This window comes from Dama dama, chromosome 20 (assembly GCF_033118175.1).
Source record: "Dama dama isolate Ldn47 chromosome 20, ASM3311817v1, whole genome shotgun sequence".
Taxonomy (NCBI): domain Eukaryota; kingdom Metazoa; phylum Chordata; class Mammalia; order Artiodactyla; family Cervidae; genus Dama; species Dama dama.
This window is the reverse complement of record NC_083700.1, coordinates 105,638,268-105,653,737: the sequence shown is the minus strand read 5'-3', so window position 1 is coordinate 105,653,737 and position 15,470 is coordinate 105,638,268. Positions and strand designations below refer to the sequence as shown.

The 15,470-nt window shown below is 52.4% G+C and overlaps 1 protein-coding gene across 1 annotated transcript in view; it reads right to left on the bottom strand.

The window, feature by feature from the left end:
• GRIK3 (glutamate ionotropic receptor kainate type subunit 3) overlaps positions 1–15,470 on the bottom strand; it is a 239,198-nt gene that overhangs the window by 39,354 nt on the left and 184,374 nt on the right. Inside the window, exons 9-10 of the mRNA XM_061120092.1 lie at positions 12,165–12,278; positions 2,499–2,702 (exon numbers count right to left, since the gene is read on the bottom strand). Coding sequence (XP_060976075.1) covers positions 2,499–2,702; positions 12,165–12,278 — 318 coding nt within the window. The remainder of the gene's footprint in view (positions 1–2,498; positions 2,703–12,164; positions 12,279–15,470) is intronic.

Below are 15,470 nucleotides of genomic sequence, written 5' to 3'. Positions count from 1 at the left end.
TGTGGCCCACCAGGGTGACCATGGCTGAGGGGCGGACTCCCTCACTGTCATCATGGCCTCTCACATACATAGTGTAGACAGGACATATTTAGACAGGAGGAAATGGTGAGGAGTAAGACAGTACTGTGAACTGAGCAATTACTGAGCACCAGGCACTTGGCTAAACATTCTTGTACTGTAGTTCATTGAATCTTCCCACAAACCCTGGGCAGAAGACTTATTTTATTATTCCCACTTCCTAGATGTGGAAATAGAGGCCAGAGAGGTTGAATAGCTTTCCTGCTGTCAGTTAAAATGTGCTGGACCCTGTATTTGAATCCATCTCTCTTGGATTCCAAAGATATTAAAACACATGGGAGTAATTTAAGGCATGGACTCCAGTAGGAGACTTCCAAAGGGGGTTGGGGGAGGGGCGCGGGAGTGAGAGGCAGCAGGCAGTAGAGATGGAAATAGTGATGATCTGGGAGAGAGATGAGGAGGTGGATGGAGAAATCACTGCTCTGTCCAATCATCTGTTTTGCTCCCATAGTTGGAGACAACTTGGGGGAAGGCGAGGATGTGAGCAGGAGGGGGACACACCCTTTAGATCCCTCACCTTCCCCCACAACCTTGGCTCCTTGGACAGCCCGTGGCATGGACAGAGATGAGCAGAGAGTGTCAGTGAAGGACTTCTTAAGTCCTGCTGGTCAGAGGCTCCACCCAGGGCCTCCAAATGGCCCTCAGGGGGCAGATTCTTGCAAAGGTGGGCATTCATCATTTTTACATCTGCGTTCAGATCCCTAATAAGGAAGTAATAATATTGCCAAGCCTTTGCCACGCTTTCTATGAGCTAGTGAGAAGACTAATTATCTGACGACACTAATAAATGGTTATGATGTTATTAAAAATGGCACCAAGCTAGGATTAATAGGCTCATCATTGTAGGGAATTGGGTTTAACAAGGTCCCCGCATGTGCCGTCAGGGCCCATGGTCTTGATGGATACTGGGCTGCATGCAGACCATGAACAAGACCCCCTCTTTCCTCCAGCTGAGGGTCAGCCTCGGAAGCTGCTGGGTTTTCTGGTCTTCCCCCTTGCAAATGGCTCTGCAGAGCTCTTGGGCTGCTGGGGAAGCTGTGGATGGCAAAAGCATCACTAGCCTTATTCCCCTCCACATGTGGCCTCCACTGTCCATGGGATTCCCCCCCTCCTCCCCAGCCCAGCTCACCTCTGCAAATGACATGCGATCCCACCCAGAGCCCCACATTCCAGAGCCCCACTCATAAAGCTCAGGGGGGAGCCGATAAATGGAGATGTCTCTGGGGCCTGCTGACTAATTTCCATAATAATTACAGTTATTACTAATAATGGTGACAACACCCCTCCCTCCCGGTTAGACTGAATTCCACAGTCTAGGAGCCGCTTCCCCACCAGTTGTCACCTCCGAAAACAAGCGGGGAAGAACGCAGGGCAGGCATCATTATTCTCAGTGTTGAGGTAGGAAATGAGCTTAGGGGGAAAAAGAGACTTCCTGAAGCCCCTCCCCCCGCCTCAAAGGAGTAGCCACAATGATAAAAATAATACAAGCAAGGACTGACACAGTGCTGACTGTGTAGTGTGCACATGTGAACTTAGTCCTCACCACCTCAGCCTATGGAGGAGGGAGGGGCATTATTATCATTCCCATTTTACAGATGAGGAAACTGAGGAACAGAGAGGTTAAGAAACTTGTCCAGAAGCACACAGCTAGTAAGTGGGAGAGCAGGAATCAAGTCCAGACCAGGTTCATGCTCTTGACCATTAGCCTCTCCCCACAGCCTTCCCTGGGGGACTGATTTTCTAGGGCCGAGGAAATGACCCCACCACTGAGACTCTGTTGGAGCCTTCTTGCTCTGAGCTCCAGCCTCCTTCTCTTCCTGGCTCCCCTCTGACAGGGGCAGGAAGGCTGACCGAAGAAGGGCCTGAGGCTGCCTGTCTGCACTTGGAGAGGCAAAGTGACAATAATCCTTTTGGCTGATGCTTCTCAGGTTGCAAAGACTGACTGCATGAACCCTGGGTCCTGCGGTCAGATGGCTCTTTGCAGACATCGGAACCCAGGGCCTTCAGAAGCAGAGAGCCTCCAAAAGACACTCTCAGTCCCAGCTCCACATCTTACTAGCTGGGAGCCTTCATCTTTCTCTGCCTCAGCCTCCTCATCTGTTAAATGGGTGGTAATAACAGTACCCATGTCATTGGGTTGTTGTAAGGATAAACGAGAGAAGAAATATAAGGGGTACAGATCATGTCCTTGCATCATTAGCAGGCCCTGGATAGAAAAAACCTTCTGGAAAGCGAAGGCCCTGAGCTGGAGGGCAGGTAATGTTTAGAATGTGCTGGGTGAGCCTGTACCAACGTCTCCTTTGTCTCCATCTCCCCTGCCCCAGGGCTGCGGTCTGCCAGGACGTCCCATCCTGATGTGCATAGAGGACTTGGCCAAGCCCCTGGGACGGCCCTGTCCATGGTGCTCCCACCCCACTTACGTGGTCGATGAGCTCCTTGATCATGCCGTTCCACTGGCCCTTGTCGTCTTGTGCCCCGTATTTCCCATCCTCCACCAGCCGGATCTCGTAAGAGAAGCCCAGGATGTGGGCCAGTTCCTTGAGCAGGTCGATGCAGTAGCCCTCAAACCGGTCATTCCCAAACAGGGTCCTGTCGGACTTCCGGAACATGACAAAGGGTTCCTCCTGTGGGGACAGATGGGACAGGGGCTGAGGGAGGCTGAGTGGGTGGGGCAGGGCCGGCTGGGGTCAGAGACCCTGGGCCCAGGCCTCTGCAAGGGTGTTCTAAGCCATCTTTGGGGGTGACTCAGAAGAATGGCCCGCTAAGCCAGGAGAGGGAAAGCCCAGTTAGTGCCTCACAGATGGCCACCTACTGACGTGCCTGCAGAACTCGGTAGGTCCTTATGGATTTGATTGTCCCAATGTTCACAGAGCTAGAAGCTAGTGGAACTGGAATTTGAACTCAAGACTGTGATTTTGAATCTCACGTTCTCTCTGTTGCACCATCAACACAGGCTGGTGGTTCTCAAAATGTGGTCCCCAGACCAGGAGCATCACCTGGGAACTTGTCAGACTTGCACATTCTCAGGCCCCATCCAGAAATACTGAACCAGAAACTCTTAGGTGGGGCCTGGAAATGTGTGCTTTGAGAAGCCCTCCAGAGGCTTCTGACGTCTGCTCAAGTGTGAGCATACTGCTCCAGAAGGCCTTCATCAAGTTTCTTCCCTGACTGCTCCCCCAAGAAAGTAAGTGAAAGTGTTAGTCACTCAGTCATGTCCGACTGACTCACTGTGACCCCATGTACTGTAGCCCGCCAGGCTCCTCTGTTCATGGGATTCTCCAGGCAAGAATACTGGAGGGGGTTGCCATTCTGTTCTCCAGGGGATCTTCCCCAACCAGGGATCGAACCCAGGTCTCCTGCATTGCAGGCAGATTCTTTACCGTCTGAGCCACCAGGGGAAGCCTGTCCCATCTCCCCCAACTCCTGCATAAGAAGACTAGACCTACCCGCTCCCTGATACCTTTCTCTCTTTCCAAGGATCTAGTTCCTGGCATTAGGATCTGCCGGTGATTCCTGGTAACTATGACAGTTTGCATTTACATGTGGACGGGCCAGGCACCAGGAAGTCAGCAGATGAAGTGGTGCCTGTGGAGGACCCAGTGAAGAGCCCGGCAGAGCAGTGGAAGTAGCTGGTGTCACCTTGCTAGTCTTAATTTCAACCTTCTGGGATAGATACTAATAACCCCATCCTATAGATGCAGAGAGTAAGTTGGTGAAAACAAGGTGACTTGTGAGAGGTCACTCAGCTGCCATAGAGAGGGGATCTGGACTCAGGCTGGTGTGATCCCAGAGTGGGAGCTCTTAACCACCTCACCGTGCCAGAGGCCCTGAGTCACGTGGTGCCTCTCCCTAGTGGGCGGGGGGGTCCTCAAAAGGTGGCTTGTCTTCTACACTGCACCTGCAGCTGTCCCATGTCAGGCTCCTCCCTCCCAGGTGATGGGGAACCAGCACTGGGCTCTCAAAGGGCCCACCTCTGTCTGATTTCTCATTAGAATAAACACTGATAACCCATAAAGAATAATTAGGGATGTGCTGTGCTTAGTCGCTCAGTCGCATCTGACTCTTTGCGACCCCATGGACTATAGCCCGCTAGGCTGCTCTGTTCATGGAGATCCTCCAGGCAAGAGTGGGTTGCCATGCCCTCCTCCGGGGATCTTCTCAACCCAGGGATTGAACCCAGGTCTCCTGCATTGCAGGCGGATTCTTTACTGTCTGAACCACCAGGAAGCCCAAGAATACTGAAGTAGGTAGCCAATCCCTTCTCCAGGGGAACTTTCCAACCTAGGAATTGAACTTACCAGCTGAGCTACCTAGGAAGCCCAATAACTAGGAATAGAGACAGGAAAATGGTGAAAAAAGCTGTTGATCTTGTCTAGCATGAGATACACAGAGTGAGGAACTGCAATGTATGGGCTGAACTCAGCAGACTAATCATTTATTGAGTTCCTACTATGCATCAGGCACTGACAAACATTTTCATAACCTGTTTGATTGAAGCTTGTAAGACAGGTGATATTATCCCTATTTGATAGATGAGGAAACTGAGGCTTGGAGAAGGTCAGTAAGCTGCCCAAGGTCACACAGGAGTTGAACTATAGTCAGATGGAGTCCAGGTCCAGTCCTTCCTGCTTGTAGCTCCTTGGCCTTTCTGGACCGTAACCTTCCCCTCAGCCACCTCTGCACCCTCATGTGTCCGAATGTCTCAAGCCTTCAGCTGATGGGCGACAATCGTTAGCTGACAGAACACACTTGTTCTGGGAAGCTCATGTCCTTGGACCCATAAGAAGAGCACATACCTCATTTGGAGGTGCCTGCCTGGTGGTTCAGCTAGTAAAGAATCTGCCTGCAGTGTGGGAGACTTGAGTTTGATCCCTGGGGTGGGAAGATCCCCTGGAGGAGGGTATGGCAACCCACTCCAGTATTCTTGCCTAGAGAATCCCCATGGACAGCAGAGCCTGGCAGTCTACAGTCCATGGAGTTGCAAAAGAGTTGGACGCAACTTAGCGACTAAGCACATCATTCTCTCAAGTGGTGATGAGAGAATGGGGCCATTCCTTTGCCACTACTGGACTCTGGAGCTGGCTGAGCCTGAAGGGCCTTCATCAGGGGTCCTCAGGTGCAGAAACCCACCAGCAGCCTCTTGTCGGGCTCCCACTGCAGAAGGTAGTCTCATTCTCTGGCCCTGTTTCCCCAGCAACACTAGCTCTTAAAATCCTGTCCCACCCCATGACTGATTCACTCTAGAGTTTCAACAGTCCCTTGGGATGCTGCAGAGAAAGGGCAAGGGAGTGTCTGTACCCCTAAGGGGTTCTGAGAAAACCACTTTGCAGTCTCATTGGGTGGAAATCTGGGTCCTTTGACTAGACTCCATGCGAAGTTTCAGTGCCCCCCATCCCCACCCCCAACCTAGCAGGCAACTCACAAGGCTGGAGGAAAGAGTCTAGGAGGTGCTGGGAAGGGGCTGGGACTGCCTGGAGAAAAGGGGACTTAGGCTAGTGTGGATGCTGCTGTCTGGAACCCCAGCACGGGGCCTGGTGAGAGGGCCAGGGTGGAGATTTCAATCCTGTCTCAGCTGTAGGTCAGATGCTCTTGTGCAGTGAAAATCTACACCACCGCGCTAGGTGGCCCTGCTGTTAGCTCAGGAACGAATTAAAGAGAAGGTAACTTCTTTGCCAGGAGAATCACCAACCACACATAGATTCCTAAGTGAAATCGACCTCCTTCTGTAAAATGGGAGTAATAATAGAACCTACCTTACAGAATTATTGGGAGGATTCCATGGGTCAATCTGCGTAAAGCACTTAGTGCCTGGCAAATATAAACTGCAATATTATTATTATGAATATCATAATTGTCTTTCTGTGCACTGCGTGGCCTGTTACCGCAGTGACCTTTCCAGTCTAGAGACCATGCCCAAAGCCACCAAAGGTTAAAAATCATAGCTAGCAGCGGAAAACTATTTCAGGAAAGGTCCCTGAGATGGCTCACTTCCTGACCCTATCTCCCAGCCCCTCCCTGGCCCTATCCTCTAAAATTAGCACTTCATTTGTGAAGCCACCAAGCCCCAGAATCTATACATCTCCATATAAATACGCAGCCTTCGGAGCAGCTGTAAAATGCCATTAATTTCGGGAAGTGCTTTGCGGATGGCATACATATTTAACAGCCAAAGCCCAGAGCATTAAAATGGTGCTCGCCTTAGTAATGTCTCTAGACCTGCAACATCTCCTAGGGGGTAATTCTGAACTCCGCCAACTACTTATTCATGGACTATTTCACAATTTATTACTGGAAATGTCCAGACAGCCAATTCACAAGCTCTCTCGGCTGCTAATCGATTGCTCAGTGAAGGTGCCCTCAATTCCATAACTTCACGCTCTCCTATTGCTCTGGGAGAACAGCCGTAAGAACAGGGGTAATATTTCTCTGCAACAAGTCACAGGAAACAAGGGTCCTGAAAAATAACCTTTTCTGACTTTTCATTGCTAGGGCTCTTGGTTTCTTAGTCGAGCTTCACCAACATGAAAGCCAGGCCTGGTGCTAAGATTCTCCCAGTGATAGGACCTGTGGAGTTGGAAGAGGGGGTCTTGGGGGGTGGGGAGCCAAGGGTTAGCTACCTAAGAGCTGCGTTCCCAAGTCCTTCTGGCTTAGGCCATCTCAACACACATCTGCATGCACATGCACTCTGTATGCACACAACGCCAGGGGCATAAAGACACCACGTTCTCGGATGTTCTGCCCTGCTTAGAGACAGAGGTCAAGGACCCTGGCCCTCAGGCCTTGGCTTCTGGCAGTTAGAACCAGGGCAGAGCGCTAGGAGTCCGGCCCTCCCAGCAGGTAGGGCCCAGAAAGGTCCCCGGCCCGGCCCGGAATGGTTCTCTCAGCCCATATTCTGGCCTCCGTAGCCTCCCCTCTCCTGTACTGGGTGCATAGGTCTGGCCTGCCTGGCAGTTGAGTCTAAACAGGTCACAGTGCACGCACGGCACACACACACCCATCGGTTTGTATCCAGACACCCCTGTGCATAGCCAAGCCCACACCCGCACAGGTATCCACATGCATGCCGACACAGCTGCTCACTTCAGTGGCCCCAAGGACCCTGAACCTTCCAGAACAGGGCCCCCAGGAGAGAGCTGAGTGTGTTTTCTCAGTGTGTGAGCTGAGGTTTGGGCAGATGAATTTTTCATGAGCTCATGGAAGAAGGAAACCTGAGCAGAAGCTGGGGTCTGGCAAGGAGTGGGCGGGGAGGGCAGGCTTCCAGCCTCTTGCTGCTGTTGCTTCAGCCCCAAGAAGGGGGAAGAGCCTGTGGCTCTGATGAGCCAGAGAGGGCGGGGTCCAGGCTCTGTCCATCTGTGTTTCCAGGGTAATGAGCTCTTAGCACCTAACCCCGGGATTCAGGATGCGAGAGAAAAGATGAAGCTTGGGGGCAGCCCCTACACCTCCCTGTGTTTTTTGCCACATCCATATTTTAGGGACCAGAAGAGGAGGAGAGACCCCCTCAGCGTGGGCGCAGGTCCAGCCCTGTTCTCTGGGGCAAAGCTGGTGGATGCTCCTTTACTCAGGCTTGGTACCGGCCTGTCACTCAAAGCACCGTTGCCCTGACAACACACTTCCAGAGAGGCAGGGGCCAGTGCTCTCCGCGGGAGGTGCTGGCCCTGCTTTGAGGCTGCCAAGCATGGGGTTGGGGTTTTTCCCAGAGCAGCTGGGCTGGGCCAGGCTGGGTCACTCCACACAACTGGTGGTGTTGTCCTCCAAAGCCCAGGCTGAGAGCATCACATCCCCACCTACCCCACCCCGGGCTCTGGGACACGCAGACCACACTGAGACTTTCAGGGGACTCTGAGGACATTTTCAGCTGGACACAGAGAGCTTCCTGGAGACCAGTGTAAAGGCTGTGTGTCACATCCTCTGTCCCCATCCTGCCTCCAGGAAAGGCTGGGCTTCTCTCAGGGAAGAAGCAGACCCAATTCCCCATGATCTCTGGGCAGTGGGGCTGGAGAGAGCTGGACCATGTCTCACTACCAGGCCCTGTGAATATCTGACACTGCATAATGTGGTTAAGATGGTGGCATATCTGCTTCAAGTGGGTCAGCAGCCACGTCTGGGGTCAAGGCAAAGGAGTTCGGGGAAGGGGATTATCACAATGTCAGTGCTAGGGGCTCAGACCTCCGCTGGGGCAGGGGATGAGGTGGTGGTTGGGATGCGAAGTTTTACGTGTCAGCAGGAGATGAGAGCCAAGAGAGTGGCTCGCACCCCAGTGCTCTCAGGGACCAGTCAGGAACTGCCTGTGTAAGAGGCAGCCGAGAGTGAGCAAGAGGGCGTGGTGGGGTCTGCGGAGAGCCCGGCCTGAAGGGCATTCAAACCCTAGCTCAACGTGTATGACGCAGCCTGTGCTAGGCAGAGATAACCTCTGTGACCACAGTCAGGGCCAATCTTCAGTGACGTCCAGGGCCCTGCTTGTGGACGGAAGCAGAGGTTTTCTCTAGAACACTCACCATGCTTATTGTATTAAACCTGAGCTTACTGGGGACTGGATCTGTAATCAATAATACCAATAGCAGCCATTACTTGACAGCATCCAGCCTGTACCATTTATTTTTATTTATTTTTTTAAGATATTTTTTGATGGGGACCGTTTTTTAAAGTCTTCATTGAATTTTGTTATACTATTCTGTTTTATGTTTGGTTCTTTGGCCATGAGTCATGTGGATATTAGCTGCCTGATCAGGGATCGAACCCACATCTTCTGGTGAAGGTGAAGTCTTAACCACTGGACTGCCAGGGAAGTCCCCTGTGCCATTTATTCTATTTAATCATTCATTCTTTCAACTCCATGAAGTAGATACAGTTAGTATCACCTCTCTTTTGCAGATAAGGAAAGAGAGGCACAGATCGACAAAGCAATTTCTCAGGATCAGACAGTTAGTGAACGTTACAGCCAGCACTCAAATCAAAGGTCTGAGTCTCTTAAGCACCTCACAGTCTGACTGCCATGTTCTGGTCACTCTTGCATGTCCCCAAGAGCTGCTGGGCTCATGTTTGCCCAGATGAGGGGCAGGGGGCCGGATGGAGCTGTGTCCAGGCTGCCGGCCAAGGGGCCTTCCCTCCTTCTCTAGAGGGTGCTGGGAGCCAGCGGGGCCCTCAGCGAGCAAACGAGCGCAGCGGGTCGGGACCTCGGCAAGAAGCTTCCACGCTTCAGTCATGTGACTCTGCAACCCTACGGACTGTAGTCCCCCAGCCTCCTCTGTCCACGAAATGTTCGAGGCAAGAAGGCTGGAGTAGGTTGCCATGCCGCTCTCCAGGGGATCGGCCCAACCCAGGGGTCGAACCCGTGTCTCATTCCTCCTGTATTGGCAGGTGGATTCTTTGCCACTAGTGCCACCTGGGAAGCCCCGAAAGAAGCTTCTGAAAGTGAAAGTGAAATTCGCTCAGTCATGTCCAACTCTTTGCGACCCCATGGACTATACAGTCCATGGAATTCTCCAGGCCAGAATACTGAAGTGGGTAGCCTTATCCCTTCTCCAGGGGATCTTCCCAGCCCAGGAATCGAACCGGGATCTCCTGCACTGCAGGTGGATTCTTTACCAACTGAGCTATCAGGGAAGCTTCTAGTATTGGCTAAAAAGCTGTGAGAAGAGCACAGCAGGTCTGCGGGATTCTGCCCCTGTGGGTGTACACAAATGCCCTGCGGCTCTGGGGAAGAAGGGCCTTATGCCCTTTAAACCAGGCTCCTGCCACTTTAATAAAATTTAACCTGTGGTCTTTGAAGGGTGTGTATTTTGCATCCTTCTGCTGTATTATCTTTAGCTCTCCTGTTACATGAGAGTATTGTTTTGTGGCTGAATCATCTCTGTTCATTTAATCATCTCTCCTAATCTCTCCGAGCATACCAGTTCTACCTTTTTTTAATCTTGTCTTATGAAAAGTGTTTTATTTATATCTCACATTTTATGCAGCTCCGCTTTTAATCTTTTACCACCTTTTTATTATTTTATTTTTACCCTTTTATATTTTAGCTTTGTCACACTTTTATCCTTTTGCTTTCTGACATTTCGGTTTTACATTTTTCACCTTCTCTAGCTGGAGCTGTTAATTATTTATTTTAATTTTTCCTCTCTCTGGGTAGCTTTCCTTTTAATCTCATCCCTTATTTTCATTTCTCTCTTTATTACCTTCCTTTTAACCTTTATTTTGTCCTCCTTCAACTCTCCTTTTATCCTTTCTATTTTTATCCACATCAATATTCCTTTAATTGCTCATCACTCTTCCTTCTATCCCTTTTGCTCCTTTTATTTATGTCTTTTTATTTTTAATCTTTTTTGCTTTATTCTTTTTTATTTATTATATAACTTATAAGTGTACAATATGATGATTCACAATTTTTAAAGGTTATACCCGATTTATAGTTATTATAAAATATTGGCTATATTCCCTGTGCTATCCAATATATCTTTATAGCTTATTTTATTTTTAGTCTTTAATTTATTTTTTATACTTTTTCCCCTGTTCCTGATGAGATCTTTTGACTCACTGGTTTTATAGTTTGATATTTGTATTTTATTTAGTTAACAAAAAGTCCATCAGTAAGGCAGGCAGGATGTGTGGTTTTGGGGAAGATACCGGTGGGGGTCTACTCCCAAAAGGCGGGGGTGGGGAGGTGTCTCCCCAGCCTTCTGCTGGCCCCATCAGCAACATGTTCAGAACTCTTAGGGCTCCATCACCTTTAACGTGGATCGTCTTAATAGTCATAAGCCTGGAGACTGAGGATGAGGTCCAAGGTTAAAATTGCTCCTCAGACAGTGCCTCTGGAGTCCACTGCTCACTGGATTCTTGGGAGAATGAAATGCGCTATCCCTTCTTCCTCCATGGTGTCCAACACCCAGTCACTGAGCAAATACCTAGCACTAGAGAGAGGACACAGGGCCTGGCTGAGCTGCCGCTGGTGGGAGGCAGGCGGGAAAGCCTTGTTTGAGCGCCATGGAAGGCCCAGAGTGGGGTTCCCAGCCCTGCTCCCGGGTTCCATTCTGTGACAGCCTTACTCTAAGTGCTGCAAACTGGGTTGGGCTCCCTTTTTTTGGGGGTTGAGACTATCCTCAGCTCGTGGTCCTGACAGATTTGCTTCATTACAAGGAGAAGCTGACTGGGGCCAGATTGTCCTCAAAGGGTCTTTGGTCAGAATCCACTGGGCTGTGACCAGGCTGCCCCCTGGTCCAGCTTGGGTCCCAAGCGCAGTGCTGCGCCTCTGAGAGTGTGGGTCCTGAGCCTCTGGACACCCTGGAGGCCTCCCAGGAGGGGCTGGTGCACATGGAGTGGGCACAGTGGTGGCCAAAGGAGGCCAACTGCCTGGGTGTCCTGCTCACCCTCAGCTCTAAGATGCACGGAGCTTGGGAGACCCCAGGAGCAATTCCTTGGGTTTAAATGGTCAGAAGAAGGACACGCTATTTAGTGCTGGGCAGTGGAGGGAGGAGGGCAGGGAGAATGGCCATGGCCAGGAGCACTTGGGTCAGGATACTGCGGGGGTGGCACGTGTGAGGGCCCACTGCACCCACTGGGCTCTCTGGGTATGACCATAGCACCTGCCAGGCTGGGGTGGGTGACTGCTGGGAAGGGCCTTTTCCTGGGAACTGGGGTGGAAGAAGCAGACTCAGGTCCTGGTGCAGAGAGCAGGTCACCCCTCCTTCCTGCCACCCATCACAGTTCCCACACAGGCATCAGGGGCTCAGGGAGCGGGTGGGGATGGGATACAAACACACAGTTCTCTGGAGCAGGGGCTGGCCAAGCAGGTCCAGGCAGGAGGGCCAGCCCACTCTGCCTTTGGGACGAGACAGCCCAGTTACCTCCTGGTGTCTCTGACCTGTGGCCGCGAGCAGTATTGCTATGTTTCAACTTCTCTCTGGGGGCTCTCTGAGGGACCCTCAGTGTTTCCAGCTTTCTGCAGCTCCCCTCCCTCATCTTCCAGCCTCTCAGCAGCCCCATAAGAGGCAGTTGGTCTATGCTGGGCGGGGTGATGGAGGGGTCCCTCTAGCCCCAACGGCCAGCCCATCTCCCAGCTCACAGGGGGCCTCCTGCAGGGCTGCAGCTCTTACCAGCACGGTGGTGACGATGAGAGACCTATTTGTCAGAGAGTCGGTGACATTAGGGCCTCGGCCTTTGGCGACCTCCGTGATATTGAGCCCCTCGGCAGGACTCCACACTCCCACCTGGATGGACAGACAGACGCAGTACAGGGGCTGAGTCCACAGTGTCTCCATCCTTTCTTCACATCAGCAAGCAACTCATCTTGTTCCCACCTTTCAGGAGCATCGTCATCGCTGACAAGTTTTGAGCCAACTTTTCTGACAACCCTGCTGCCTTCCTCCTTCCCAGAGGAAGCCCCCAAGATGCTGAGTCTCCTGAATTGTCCTCCCTCTCCATCTGCTGGCAAACCCATCCCAGAAGGAAGGGAAATGCAGAGGGAGAAGAAGAAGATAAGGATAGCCTAGGGAGCACAGTGGAAGCCAGCCTGGGGTGGAGCAGATGCCATGAAGTCAAGTTAGTGTTAGGGTCAGGTCCTGCCCTGGGTCAGAGTCATCCCAAGCCTGGGTGTGGGCAGGGGTGGGGTGGGCGGGGCGGGGGTGGGGGGCGGCGGCTCCCGCCTCCTAGGGAAGAGCTAGGCACCAGCTGCTCATTCACTGGGTCTCAGCCTGTGCCAGCTCTGGGGCCAGATGCCCTCCAGAGCCCAGGACAGGGCCTGGAGCGAGGGAGATGTTCCCTAGGCATGTGCGGAAGGACAAGGAGATGTGTCTTGTGCAAGAATTCAGTCTGGGCAGGATGCTGGTCTTTGCGGCTATTTCAGGGGGTGGCAGACAGAGGGAAAACCCTCACAGAGGGCAGTGGATGCCACTGGATTTGAAGGCAGTTTGTTTTGTAGTTTTACACCTAAAGTTGGCAGATGCTCTGGCTGAAGTCGCATAATCTCTAGTCCAACATAGTGCCTTTGTGGATGTCAGGCCTGGGGCTGGAAGGAGGCAAGGGAAGATCAAGTTTACAAATGGGTCTCAAGCCCTGGGTCTCTTGAAGATCCTTTGGGACCCAACTCTGCCCCTTTCTGTGCCCATCTCAGCACCTCTCAAGGGAGGTTCTGGCCTGACCATCCTGTCCTTGGCCCAGTTGGTTGGGGCGGGGGGGATGGCACTCAGGAAACCTAATCAATTAAACAGGGAGGCCGAATGCAAACATCCCATTAAGAGAGCTGTGCAAAGGAGATAGCAGAGAGACATGTAATTATGCTTGGGTAATTCGGCCTTAATCCCCCCAAAGCCACTGGCTGGAGCTGGCTGGATCAGCTATGACCCGGCTTAGTAAACAGAAGTGATGAGAGAAGTGATGAGAGGCAGAATGGCTGTGTTTGCGGGCTCAGCACCCTCTCCGGGCAGCATCTCTCTCTATGCAGACCTCACCCTCCAGAGCCCAGAGGAGAGAAAACAAGCAGACAGCGTCGGCTCATCTCTCAAGGGGGCCAAGCGCAGAGCCCAGCCCCAGCATGAGGGACCCTAGTGGCAGGCCTGGGTGCAGAAAGCTCTCAACAAACAGCTGGCTGGCAGCCAGGTGACCAGCAGGAACCCTTGCTCCAGCAAGCAGCTATTGAACTCCTACCCCATGTCCCATGGGGATGGGAGAACAGCTAAGACCGAGGAGGACCCAGCTTTCAGAGACTCTCTGCCCACGATCTGGGAGGCTGTGACCAGGAGCCTCTGGTGGGGCCTCTGCAGGTCAGCCGGTGTCTAGGCATAGTAGAGAGGTTTTCCTGAGTATTAGCTGTGGTCTGAGTGCAGTTGCTGGAGGGCTGGTAGGAGCCGTGGGTAGGCTGAGATGGCAAACATGCTCTGATGGGCAATTACTGATGCCGACCATTGATATGAGAGTGGGAGGGGGTGGCATACATGCCATCTAATTGCCATCCTTAGGATTTTAGGCTATCCCCAGAGATGGACAGTTGAGAGAGCAAAAATGAGACAGCTACTGGAGTGACAACTATTACAGTGGTCCTGCCAGCAGGGGAAGCGGGCTCCCCAGCACTGCAGGAGTTTAAATAGGAGCTGGCAGAGCGCTTGATAAGCTATAGTTTGAGCAAAGTTAGACCAACAGGGCTGATCACCTTAGGAGCAGAGGGTGTAGCACCTTGTCCTTAGGGGACTGGTGCTGTAAGTGGCTGAAAGAGTTGCAGGGGAGTGGTGAGGTTGCCCCGGCCACCTGGCCTCAGCACAGTGGCCCCGTGAGTCCATGGGAAACGCAGGACTAAATGGCATCACCTTGGCCACAAAGTACAACCCAGGCAGAGCTGGGTTTGTGCCTGTGGGAACAAACCAAGGAAGCATAGGCCATTCCTACAACCAGAGAGACGGCATGGGCCAAGGCCTAGAGGTGCAGGAGGGAGAGCGTGTGGCTGGACCTTGAGGAATGTTTGGGGGGCAGTGGAGACTAGTCCCGGAGAGGAAATCGGGGCATTTCCTGGAGACTCTTCAAGGCCGGGGTGAGAGGCAGATGCTGAATGCCTCGGCACTGGGGAGCCACGCACAGTCCCAGGGCAGAGCAGAGCTGTGCATTGGGTAACTTCATCTGTGTGTGTGCACTCGGGACGGACGGAGGGTCCAGGAGTGGAAGTGGGAAGCTAGGCTGGGGTGCTAAAAAAAATCCACAGAAGAGACCTGGGCCAGGGAGGGCAGAGGAAGAGAGGAGAGGAATCAAGGGCCCCTGAAGGATCAGAGGCCCCAGGGGTGGCCCCTCCACTTCTGCATTTTATACACCCCCTCTCTCAGGGTTGGAGAGGTGCCCTGGTGGCTCCCAGGGACCAGTGGGTGTGGCTGAGCCCTTGGTCCTGAGGTCCGAGGAAATGCTGAGAATCAGGGCTGATGTTAAACCCCTTCTAAGCCCAGCAGCCTGACTTTGTTACAATATTGCTTATGGTTCCCAGGGGTCAGAACTGGCCCCATTACGATCATTTCTATGGTAGCCGGATGGGAGGCCAGCCCTGTGGGCCTGCTTTCCTTGTAATTCCCGGAATCACAGAGGCCTTAGAAACTTAGCATGGGGAGTTCAGAATCCATGTGCTTCAACCTCTCTCCAAGGGTAAGAATCACCTCCAATCTCCCAGACAAGCAATCCCTTTGTTCAGTTTTGCTGAAATGTCTCCAGGGACAGTGAGCTCACTACTCCCTAGGCAGGCATCCGTGGGTCATTAGAGAGTTTCTCCTACCCAAGGACACGTTTGTCCCTCTGCCCCATGACAGAGGACCTAGAGACGGTCTGTCTGTCCCATGAGCCTTTCCCAGGTTAAGCCTCTCTCTGATGGCCCTTGCTGACAGGGTGATCATTTGAGTATCTGCCATGGCCAGGCCACTGGGCTCTGCATC